At 37.1% G+C, this 13,211-nt stretch overlaps 1 protein-coding gene across 3 annotated transcripts in view; it reads right to left on the bottom strand.

Moving 5' to 3' along the window:
* The window catches only part of LOC135161693 (myocardin-related transcription factor A), a 98,125-nt gene that overhangs the window by 8,504 nt on the left and 76,410 nt on the right, over window positions 1–13,211 (bottom strand). For 2 of the 3 annotated variants that reach the window (XM_064119535.1, XM_064119551.1), the window contains one exon: window positions 606–671. In XM_064119535.1, coding sequence (XP_063975605.1) covers window positions 606–671 — 66 coding nt within the window. Of the gene's footprint in view, window positions 1–605; window positions 672–8,616; window positions 8,955–11,657; window positions 12,189–13,211 lie in introns of those variants that run through there. The other variant, XM_064119543.1, reaches the window with a different exon arrangement.

Raw genomic sequence — 13,211 nt, forward strand, 5'->3', positions numbered from 1 at the left:
TAAAATTCGAATCGAAAATATAATTTAAGATTCTTTGGGGTTTAATCAGAAAAAGTGGAACTAGTTTGAAAAAATCAGAAAATAAATGAGAAAATTTTGTGCAAAGTAAGATGATGTTTGTTCTACAGTCTTCTTGAATTCAACGAATCCAAAGTTCGTGACATTATCGTAAATCCAGTGATAGTCAATTCCCAAAAAAAATGTGAGTGACATCGGACAATTTAGATCAATTCCAACTGACACACTTAATTATGAAGGTCAGCAGATGATTGTACTAATTAGATCAGAATCATCAGTGCAAAAAAACGGCAACCACTTAGGACTCCTCAATTCTGCAATGAATTGTCCTCTGTCTCTCACAAAATCTAATTTATTTCATACGACGGGAGTAATAAAAGGGAAAAACATTAAAAAAGCAGATGAAATTACACAATGCCAATCAAGCATTGAGAATAATTGATGAAGTGAACGCGAGTATTCGAAATCATGAAAAATAAAATGTAATGTTTGGAAAGTAAATCAAGTTAGGTGATAATTTATCAGTCGTTATTTCGTCACAGCATTAAAATAACTAGAAATACGATAAAAACAAAATATAAACTTACGTGGCATAATGCCTTGGGCAACAAGTTGATTGTATGGCCGCCTGAGCATCAATTTCACCTTCAACGCTGCAACAGAAAAATAAACGATCCTATTAATTAAATTCCTCGAATGGAAAAACGGGAGTGAAAGACATAACAGTCATCTGGTTAATTAAATTTTTTTTCTTAATTATCTAAAGTGAAATTAATATGAGCTGTGAGAGAAGTCATAAATTATTGCTCCAGATTTGTGAGCCCACCCCTTCAGTATATTTCATGAAAACTGTACTGGTTCGTTTATAGTTACTGTGGTGGAAACGATAATGATCAAGACACTTTTAAGTTGGGAAGTTTGTTATTTTCCACGAGTCTCTGTCCGCCCCAGGCCAAGTCAACGAGGTAAATCCACTGGGACGAATGCATCGAGATAAAGGGAGCTCTTAATTTTTCGCACTGCGAAAAGACATCGTCGTTTGTGTTTACTCAAACGAACCGACCGGCAGTTGGTGCGTACAGCTCGTTAAGATGCACTTCTTCGATGCCACTTTTGACCTCCCGCGATTTTTAGTTCATTTAATTGGTTTGAATGGTATTTTCATAACTTTTTTCATTTCTAGTTGTATCAAAAATTTTATCAAATCAAAATCGATGGGCTATCGCTTCACATGGAATAATTATATGACAATTCTTCCGAGTTTTATTGAATACAAATAAATTACAAAAAACATCATTTAATTTTCTTGGTGAATTAATGAATCATTATTATTCTGAAAGGTTTGTAATCGATTTCCGTTATATATGAATTAATATTTTACCAATGAAAAGGAAATAAAAACAATTAACATACAAAGAGATATAAATAAACGCAAACAATTGGTGCATATATTCTTGACTGAAAAAAAAATTGAATCATAATCTGCAATCTGAATTCCAAGCTACTCTCAGTGCTGCCTTGCATTCCACTGAATCTCTCCCCCTGCATCATACATAAGTACATATAAAATTTATCAGTGAATTGTAATGGAAATTTCTATAAGAGCTTTATAACAGGAGTGAAAATAATTTTTCAAGTAGTACAGATTTAAAGTGTTTTTACGACATTCGCGCGTCTCACAACAGTGGATCGCTTCTTCCCCCTTGGAGCTTTGAGAGCCTCTTAAAAACATCACTGAATAAATCTCCCAGTGGAATCTTCACGCTGCACGTTCCATTAAAAGCTCGGGTAGCTTCCGGAAGTCGGGGAATTAACATGAATTTCATTTAATCTGTTTTTGGTTTATCCCGTTTCAATTATTTTTGACATTTTTAAATGTGTTATTGGTGATTCAGTGAGAGTAGGAGGACTGACAAAATCAATCATTTCATTAATCAAGATAAAAATAAGTACTTATTTTCTTGCGAAATTTTCTGGAGCAGTGGGCATTTTTATTGCACACATTTCTCAGAAACTTTTCACTTACTTCGGCCTTCTTCTTCATTATTTCGTTAAGTTCATAATAAAAATATTTCTGGAGAGCTTCATGATTACCTTTAAATGTTTAAAAATTCAATCTACGTATTGTCCTCCAATTTATTCAACCACTTTTCATAAACCATAAATATTAATGTTATAACTACGTTTTATTCTTTAGCAAGAGTGTCTCTGTCCCATTCTATTTCCACAAATCTCTCGACATTCTAACTTTTTAAATGCGAAAATACGACGATGTACAGAGTTATTTGGTTATAAACTGAAAAAGAAAATTGAAAAGACACCGCATAAGACACATTTACACGCCGAGGATAGTGTAGAGCGGGGGTGATCCAATAATACAGAGCTTGAGTATAAATAAAGAGCCGTGCTGCCCCGGAGGTAGGCACCAACCATGTCTATTTCTTCCTCCTAATTTTTTCCCCTCATCCTCATTTTTTTTTCCCCGTCAAAATTTTTTGTTTCATTTTTTCCTCCTCAACATCGTGCATTCTCATATACCTAGTGTCCGAGGTCTCTTCGAAATAGAACAACTCAAAGAAATAACTTCCACAGGATTGTTTTCTAGCACGAGGAAAATTGACGACTCTGAGAATTCACGTGTTGTGACATAAAAATGAACGACGATTTTAGGTAAATTGATTGTTCAATATTTGGGGTGAGACACGGTATAAAAACAGTTGAATACATGGATGATTCCAATACGTATTGCACTTAACATATGCCTGTGACCTACAAACAAACTGAATGGCGCTAGATTGTGATTTATTATGGCAGTGAAAAGAGTAAGTGAGGGTCAGACGCGCCAACATTTGCCAAATGGACGTGTTAATATTTTTCGTTATTCTCTGTTGAAAGCTAAACAATTAATCTAAACTGACAATTGCCGATAACAATTTTTGTCAATATTCTCTACATTGCGAACAGTTAACTTTTTTATTGTTTATAAGAGAAGGGGATTTCCAAGTATTGAATATGGAACGGTGAATTTTCCGGGCTTTGTCATGAAACGTAATATGAACATTGGGGAATGTTAGTAAACGAAATGGTCAAAATTATCCTTAACACTCAGCAAAGTAGAGCAGTTCCCCCAGAAGATGATGAAAAAATATTAATCCGCGGGTGCGTGAATCTCGTTTGCACTCTCCCGCGTATTCCTACGATGCGTTAACTGCAAGCTCCGCCCACAATGGCATTTAACCACGCCTTCTAATCGGAGAAGTTTCAATGCGCAGTTGTTGTCGTCGTTATTCCACCTCCTCATTTGCCACCCGATTTTTAAAATAAATCGTCACTAAGTAAAAAGTTGCTTGCCAATGCATATTTTTCTTTTTCTTTTCTCCCCAACCCACTATCCTCACTGTCATTTAAGTATTTTTAATTCCCAAAAAATCTTTACTCGTCGCATGAGGATTTGTGACTAACGAATTTATACATATAACAACTCAACTCTCAACCGTTTGTGCATTAAAATGAGACTAAAACATATAGAAAGATTTTTTTACATTTACGAATAGGGGTGAACACTCCGCCGACAATGACGCTTATTTTATTTGTTGCGTAAATTAACTTGTACACGTGGAAAAAATATATGTGCGTATGGGGTGGTGTATATTATGTCAATCGTTTCAAAGCCATTTTTATCTCACTTGTGAATTTTTACATTTTTCTTTTGGTACTTCACCGGTTCATTCATGTGGCTACAAAATTTGATGACAAACAAACGTGTCTCGAACCCATGATTTTTATTTTTGGAGGGAAAGAGAGTTCCTTGACTCGGAGAATTCTTTTTAAGGGATTAATGCACTCGCCGAGCTTTAAAAATCATTGTAATTAACTTAAAGAAAGTATACCACTATTGACATCAGTAATGGCTTTTGAAGTCATTGAAAATTAAGACGTATATTTACCCGAATTCCTTGATTTTAATCAAACATCATTAAAAGATGGAATCAAATTTTTTAGTAATGAAGTTCTTTGAAATTTGAATGAAATTAGAATGTCATTAATTTCTCCAAGAACTATGTCACGGAAATTTCAGGCAAAAAAATTCAATAGTGTACTGGGATGTTATTATTTCAAAGATATGACCCTTGAAATATTTGAGTCGATATTTATTATTTTAACACAACCGCATGATGAAAGAATATTTGAATTGAAATACCGGAATATAAATATATGTTGCTTTTTACCCACGCATTTCCTCCGTCCTTTATTCGAAGTTCGAGTGTCGCAAGTATTCTATTCACCTTCAACGGAACCAGAGTCCAGGACACGTATACACCCGCTTTTTACGCCAATAATCTCATCGCCAAATTTATTCAATTCCTTGTTATTTTTCATTTTATTATCCAAGTTCCTTTCTCTTTTCATTCCACCTTTCTCCCCTACTCTCGGCAATTCATTTTTGACTCGCACTCTTGGCCTATACCTGTATTATGTTATCCACTAGTAATATATATTGTCGTATCGCGTGGGAGGGCCACGTGGGTTTGACAGCTGGTGTGTGTATGCCTACGGCAACTGATTACACCTACGGAAAACTCAACTGATCATCTTTTCTTCTCCTCTTTCTGGGTTGTTTCAGAATTGATACGATTACACGTGTTCAAAATCCATTGTTTTTTCTAATGAAAATAATCCAGATGAAAATGAATGGAGTTACAGTGCAGTGAAACGGAATGAACGAGAGATGATGTAAAAATTGATGAGGGAATGGTCTCATGATCGTCTTGAGAATCATCGTGAGGAGATAATTTTCCGCGTTTCAACGTCTGCAACGAAGAATAATCATTCGAACGCCGGATCCCTAGCGAACTTGCAGGCATCTTGAAAATTTTGTTTCCTTTACACAAAGCTATGAAAAGAGGTTCTTAATAACCCATCTCATTAAAAAAATATGAAACATCATTTGAGGATTATTTACTTCGGTTTAAAAGTAAAATTTTTGTACATTAAAAATGCATGTGACATTATAGTTGACCAGAGGCCAAACTTTTCGCGCTCTATACATGTACAAAGACCACTAAAAAATATTCGAAAATTGCACTCCATGCGATTTCCGCATGCCAGTCACGAGTTGTGAACAATTGCGTATTCCTGTTCTCCAAAAAAAATAAATAATTCGCAATAAAAATTCTCTCCTACTCCACTAGCAATGAGATAAATAATTTCCAAGTACTAATTAACACCTGAACAATTCCCTGACGACACTGTATACCTCAACCACCCGGAACATACATCACCCTCCTCATTCCCAAACTCCAAAACAATCCATCACATTCCCACAAGACTAGGCGTTGTCCCTGATTTCCATTCAGAGAAAACTCCGCAATAAACCTAAACAATGCTCTCCAGAAATTAATTTACCCAGCCAGACAGCTTGGCGTCGTTTCATCCTCCCCACAAAAAAAAACCCCCATTATCCTCACTCATTACACCGTATCTAATAAATACAAGACCCCTCCCCTTCCTCGCCCTCCTCCATCTAACCACAATAATTAATTTACTCTTCATCGTCTCAACTCACCTCGACATAAAACACAAGAATAAAATAAATAAAGAGAGGAAAAATTGTAGGAATAACAAGAAAAATAAACCAACGAAAATGAAAAAAAAAAACAAACGGCGCGAGCTCTCGGTTGCGCGATTTCCACAAATGGAATCGGTTTCGCCGGTTTCAAGATACGATCGGTATCGTTGGTGCACGGAAAAACGCCATAACTTTGTATCCTATATGGCGGCAATGCACAGGTGCATGGCAACCTTTCCTCCCCCTTCCGCCCCCCTACCCACACTTAGTTTCATATACACGGGAACTTGTCAGTGGTGATCCGTACCTCCGATTCCCTCAGGTCTGTCGAAGTGGGGAAGTGCATCTTCTCCGTCTCATCCTCTTACCCCTTTACCCCAGCACCACTTCATGTGCACATTGAATCAATCGAACGTGTGCATGCAGGCAGAATGTCAATTCATATCACATCATCCTTGTCCAGTTGTTAGGTATCTTCGTCGTCGTGTTTGCGAGACGAAGATAATGTGAACTCATACCCGAGAAGTAGTAGAAATCTACTTGTTTCAGACGTGTGTCCTTATTTCCTTTTTTTCTTACTTTTCCTCTTTTTTCACCTCGAGTGGTTTTTAAAAATTCGATTTTCTTGTGCTGGATGGCTGGAGAGGGCGGGTTGGATGAAGGGGGAGGGGAGGGGGTCAGGAGGAGGGTTGATGAAAAAATCGCGAGTATGATTGGTGACACGGTGGGATTCTAGAAATAGACGCGATGGTATAATCACAGTAGTGATATACTGTAATACGTGCGACGCTTTTGGAAACTTGTATTTTGCCGTATTTAACGGTTTGGAGACTGTTATGTTGTATTGCAATGGTGAGTGAATTTGAGAGCATTGATGTTGAACATTGTTGAGTGATTTATAATTGAAAGTAGCTTGTGGTGAAAGAATGACAATGATAAAAGTTAATCTGAAAATTATTGAATTTGTTCACTCGGTCAATGCGTTTTACACCGATGGAATGATATAGTTATTAGGAACGAGATTTTTTAATTATCAGCTGGCTTTTCATGTCAGAAGATATTAAAACATTTTTTGGTAATGGAAATCGTTTCATGAGTATGAAGAGAGAGAAATCAAAATTAGGGACTTTTCATTGGTTTTGAAATTCTGCACATATTTTTGCTGATTAAAAGGCACTTGTTTATGGCATAAAAAATATACCGTATGGTAATATATTTATTGTAAGTATTTTTTGCACTTGATTTGAGTATTTGGCTGTTTTTGGGTTGTGAGCAAGTCGTTATTCAAACAAAGATATTTTTTTCATTCTCCGGTTTGATGATTGCCATTTTATTTTTCATTCCGAAGTCTTTGGTTACTTTATTTCGATGGCGCAAACATTTACTGTTAAATGTATTCCGTTTGCCAAAATCCAATAGTCCCGAAGAATTTTTATAGCTGAAAGAGCGATGTAAAAAAACTCAATGATTATTCAGACAAAAAAGTGACACTTTTTATATCTCTCTCTCCTTTCTCACCTATTGGTAGTGACATTTACGATGTATGTGGATTTCACCGGTTATGATGGACCGTGAAATGTATGTGGGACGAGAAATCGCCCACGCGTGCCCTTCAGCCACGTTTTCATTCACAAAATTGAGTGCAATCCGTCGTACTTTATCCAATAAATTTTCAAAATCAAAGTACACACGAAAAATAATAAATTTTGTAATTTTTCTTTCGAGGGCCTGTGACAGTGTCTCGTGATCGTATCGATGAATGATGAGTCACTCTGTTCAAAATACTCTCGGGATGTATAATTAGGATGATTTTTCATGGTACAATACAATACAATACAATGTAGTGTATCGTAACGTTCGAACATTAACGTCAATGCGATCGTCAGCGGTGCGGCGATGTGCGCAGTTAAAGAGATGAATAATCCATACATCCGGGGGAGTATTGTACAAGGGGGAGCAACTATAGACAATGCAGTCTGCCTACGCATGAAATTTTCAGGTGTTTATAGGGGTACTAACGATACACCATCATTTACATTAAATGCACAGTTGTTATAACTTTTATTTATGATGAATTGTCAACAGAGAATTAATCTGACCATTTTTTCAGACAGCTCATTGATAAGCCAGAGATATTTCTGATGACATTTGCAATTCATCGACATTCCACTGCCACATGATTTTGGGAATATTGAAAGAGGATTTTTTCAATTAACAAAACTAATTGTACGTTGTTTAGGACACCAAACTGGTAAAGAAATTAACTTTATCGAAATATCTTGGAAATGATTAATAGCTATTGCTACGTGGAGGTGTGGTGTCGTTGTTATGTTTTTTTTAACAAGTACGATATACTTGAATTAATTTCAAATGAATAAAATCCTACGCTAAATACGATTTATTTCTTTTTTAGATAAGTTTACTCTGCAAAAATGTGTTCTTGGATTTAAGTCACACATATTCACCATGGGAACGGAAAAATTCTTTTTTCTGTAAACGAATGTAATTTATAACTAAAGAATTTCCTATCCTCATGAATTGATTGAAAAATTGTATCTAAGTAATTGGTAAGCCAATTAAATTTCATTTTCAGATTATTATGTCCATTGCCTGCAACAATTTACAACAGTTATACTTCACCTTCAATGAGGTACGAGATTATCAACATATATGATCATAACAATAATTTGAATTTTGGGAAAAATCAATGTTACGACAAATCATAATAACTGCACTTCTAGAAAATTTCTATCTCCAATTCAAATACATCCCATGAAGAGATGATTGATCTGCACTATACGGTAATGTTTATTTGAAATTTAACACCCAATTGCTGTTTGGTCCAACTTAAACGCTCTTGTTAAACTTTTTTTTCCTGATTATGTCAATAATCACAATTTATGGCCGCAAAACTTTCAGGTGAAATACCACGAACTTTAGGATAGCATTTGTGCTTTTTAAAATCAGCTAAAGTAATTATTCTTAATTTCAATCAAATTATTCATCGGAAACAGAAATGATTTGTTTACCTCTGTCCCGTTTAATGCGTCGACAAATGGCGCACATGCGCCTACCACAATGTTGCCTCTCGGGCTTCTGTTCAGGATCCAATATCACCATGATTCAAGTATACCTGGTGCTCTTATCAAAATCTCCCATAAAAAATATATTAAAACTCTCTAGACATCTGTATGTAATTGCACTTGGCCATGCTCTCCATCACAGCCCAACGAAAATCGCTCCACGACTTTTCTGACTAGAAATCGGATCCCAGCAGATCCACGAAAAAAAAAAAAATCTCACTAATCACTTTGATCAACAGATCCTCAGATGCAGACTTCCTACAGCCTCAATGAATCAACGAATCCTGCAATATATTTTCAATTAATTCCTATTCACACGAAAATAATTTCCATTGCCTTGAGAAATTATCGCAACCGTTCGATGTCACTGGTAAATAATTAATGCAAAATTAATAGGTCGGTAGTTGAATTAATTAGATATTATTAATGAGTAATTTATAATCCATATGAGAATCGATCTTCCTGGCGCCTCAGTCGACAGTACCGCGTTACGTTGTAATTGAGTCTAATTCGATTAAATTGATATCTCCTGGTAGTTGTAGTAAAGGCGGTAATTAGGTGTCGTGCAGCACGATCTGACAGACTGGCTAACTTGTCAACCCGTTGGAGTTTTAAAACCCCAAGATATCCAACTGATACAAATCTAATCCCAACAGACGATCTCTTATCTCCTCACACTTGGTGTAATTAAAACACAAATTGTTTTATTCTACACATTATTAATTTAGGGACACTCCATGTCGTTGTTTTAGAAATATAAATAATTCACTTCTCTTTTTATTTTCATCGTATGTGGGATCCAATGAGGACGATTCGGGGAGAGAGTACACTTCAGTCGCCCGTTACCCGCCCACGCGTCGTTTGACTTTTAATTATCTTCGTGGGTTCGTGATAATTTTGTTGAATTATCTCCGACGATTAAACTAAGAAGAAAAAAAAAATCGCGTAAATAAATGCCATGAAATCGATGGACCGAAATTTGTTTATATTTGAGAGTAAAATTCAAGGAGAGGGAGACATTAATAACGTAAACATGCAATTGCGCGAGATGAAATGAATACGCGTGAAAATCACCGTCCAGTTATATATCGTCAGTGGTGATTAATTCACGGGTGAATTTTACCGTATACATTTTTTTTTTACGAAAAGGCGTACGGTTAATTAACAGTGGCCGAGGGTTAATCGAGCGATATGTTATTTTAACGATGTATAAAGTTACGAAATTAACCCACGTACTGAGCGTATACTTTGGATATTATACGGATACGGTTTAAGAGAAATGCAGAAATTATTGTTATTATTCACCAGGTTTCGGAACCGATAAATTAATGTTGTCGGTAACGAAGAGATTTAGTAACCCGTTTGCTAAAATTGAGGTGGTTAGGCTGTCCATCGTTGAATTCAATTATGTACTACTGGGGGAGAAAATTTGATAAATTTTGTATGAAAAATCGTCCGAAAAGCTGCAAAAATTTTCCATATTATGATCGTTGTCAAATAAATTACTAATTAACGTCGAGGAAAACATTCTTCAAGTTTTTGGGTCGAAATTTTCGCGTTTTGAGATTAAGTCATTTGGATTAAGTTTTTAGATACAAAGGGCGTTCTACTTTGCGGGGCAGAAGATTTGGGGTTTCTATGGACAGACAAGATATTGAAGAGGAGAGACATGATCATTAAAAAGTACGGAACTCGCCCCTTTCTCGATGATTACAGAAATTAATGAGAAAATTTAAGTACTTCACCCTCCCAGTGAGAGTCTAGATCAGATTGAAATAAAAAATTAATTAATCAAGGCCGACTTTAATCAGATTACGATAGAAATCTGGAGAAAGAGCTACTGCTGCAGGAAAACAAGAATTGGGGAAAAATTCCCGTGACGCGGAAAAGCTCATGCGTTAACACCGCAAACTCTAGGGGGCCATAGCAATCTACAGGATTCTATTCTACAGGAATTATTTCAGGAATATTGTAGAAAATTCTTATTGATTTCAGCAAATTTCCGGTACCATCAGGTAAATTGTTTTTAGTTAAAAAACCAATGAAGCCCTTTTATCTTGCTACTACAATAATTTTCAGTTAATTCAAGTCATACATCCAATCAAAATTGGAATAATCAAAATAGGGTTGAGATAAAATCCCCCACGCGAGAAGATCTTTCGAAGAGAATTTTTTCAGAGCTCCTATATTTTTTACATCTTTACAAATACTTTAAATATGTCATTTTTTAAAGGTCTTCACAAAAAGATGGTCTTTCGAAAACGCTCGAAAAATAAATTGTCTCTGAAAGAATTTGTCTTCCGATCTTTTTAGGTCACCAAAAAGCTCTTCAGAATAATCTTCGGAAGATTCTTCCGAAGATTTCTGAAAGATATTTTTCCACATGAGCCGTTCCAAAATTCAAGAAATTCTAATCCCACATTGAACCTAAAACTAGCTTAGAATGTTAGGCCCACGCAGAGTGAGACCAATGAGTATTTACGTGCATTCAATATATCGTTCATGAATTAGCGGACACGTTGTCAAGACCTAAGCGCGCGAGCTGTCAACCTCCGTTGATATGACGGCTACATTCGACTCTCAACGCGATTATAAACGTTTAATTAATAACCCCTGCATGCATGATTCAATTATCAGATTTAACGGAAGTCGTGCCGATAGCGATCGCGTCATTAAGACCGCGGCTTACTCAAACGTCAAACGAAATAAGTGGAGCACGTGGACATCATCGTCGCGTGTTCTAAAAACGAAAAGATATTAATGAATGAATTCATGAAAAGAACATTCAACTGTCGCGCGATTAACCTCTCCTCAACAATTAATGAACGATTAAAATTTACTCGCGAATGGTCTGACCCCTTTCAATTAATATGCCTCACTCATCTCAACAAATCGCGCTCATCAATAACCAATGTGACAAACGATCGCAATAATTTCTCACTCCGTGGCAATTTAATATGAATCCTCAACAGATAATCCGTCCGCACCATTAGTTGGCGATTCGTAAAATAGCTCAGCCCAAGGAGTCGATTAAATCCTCGATTCGGCACCACACGGTGACCACAAAAATCCACAAAAAAAAAATTCACAAACGATTTTCACAAAATGATAAATTATTTACATCTTTAGTCTCGCACATGTAACCACACACATATATCGATAACAATGCGACTAAACACGAGCGAAATTGAAAACTCTCACCCGCGATTATCGAATTGACGATGCGAGATAAAAAATCATGATTTGGCAAAAAAAAAAAAACAATATTGAAAAATCGATATTGGATTGACCGATGTATTTGACGATCGGACAGCCGGTCTCTCGGTTCGTTTCTGACTGAGGGTGTGTGTACGGTCGCGAGCCGTACACGAGCGGTTTAACGCGAGAGAGTGAGAAAGAGAGAGAGATAGAGAGAATGAGAATAAGGAGGAGAGGGGCCACGTGAGGGTCCCTGCAGGAGGCACAACCGACGACCGCGTGTGTGGGTCGCCCTCTTCTCGGGGTCTCCTTCTCGATTTCTGTTTTGCGTTGCGGTGGTGTTGAGAAGCAAGAAGGGGGGCCTCAAGGGTGGTGGTGGGAGGGGGGCAGGGGAGGCCAGCGAGGGGAACCGAGTGAGAGAGAGAGAGAGAGAGTGGGAGTAAAGGGATTTGTAGTGGGGCATCGTGTGGGCGATAGGGAGAGGGAGTGGGAGAGACGGGGCCTTACGCCAGGTAAAGAGGAAAGAGGGACTTGAACGGGCGCGTGCCTCGAGTCAGTAGCCTCCAGTGTTTTCATCCTCCATGAGCTTCTACTTTAGCTCTGAGATGAGACGAAATAAGAATGAAATAGGGCTCGTTGTCCGTGAGATTGAGGTGAAATAAGGAGTTCGCTGTTGTTTTAGAAGCCGCTCTGGTCATGGACTTCGGCTTTTTTCCTCACTCATTTTCTCTTTCACTTGAACAAAACGTATTGAGTTATTCTTGCACTTCACCTCGTGTCTGGTACCTTCGAGTCATTCTTTTATAAACACTTTGTCTGATCTTTATCGAATTCTGGTGGGACTCTATCTCACTCGTTTAGTCTCAATGGAATTAAAATCCATTGTGAGAACGACGTGAAAAGGATTCTTAGCCGATCTCCACGCCCACGATCATCGCATTTCGAGGTTTTGGTAAAACTCTATCAATTTCAGGACTATTCTGTTATATGACCGTGAACACCCACGTGGCTATACTGTAGACTGAATATCTCGAGTCCCAAATATTCTTCGTTCGGATTTACTTCCACCGCCTACGTTCCTCGGAGATTCACTCGTTGATTCTCTTTTTGTGAGGTTAATATCTTTGACACTCGATGACAAATTACTTTACCGCCCTTTCTCTATTCCTCCCATTTCCTATTCTCTTGTCCGATGTGCTTACAAACTCGGGATTATTCACTGAATCATTCGGAGCTGAGCATTCGGTCTTTATCGATCAGTCAATCGGAGATATTCAGTGGTTATTACATTTTTGTTCTATGAATTATTTTGAATAGTTTCGACGGTACCTGGTCATGAACAG

The sequence above is a fragment of the Diachasmimorpha longicaudata genome, chromosome 1 (assembly GCF_034640455.1).
Source record: "Diachasmimorpha longicaudata isolate KC_UGA_2023 chromosome 1, iyDiaLong2, whole genome shotgun sequence".
NCBI lineage: Eukaryota > Metazoa > Arthropoda > Insecta > Hymenoptera > Braconidae > Diachasmimorpha > Diachasmimorpha longicaudata.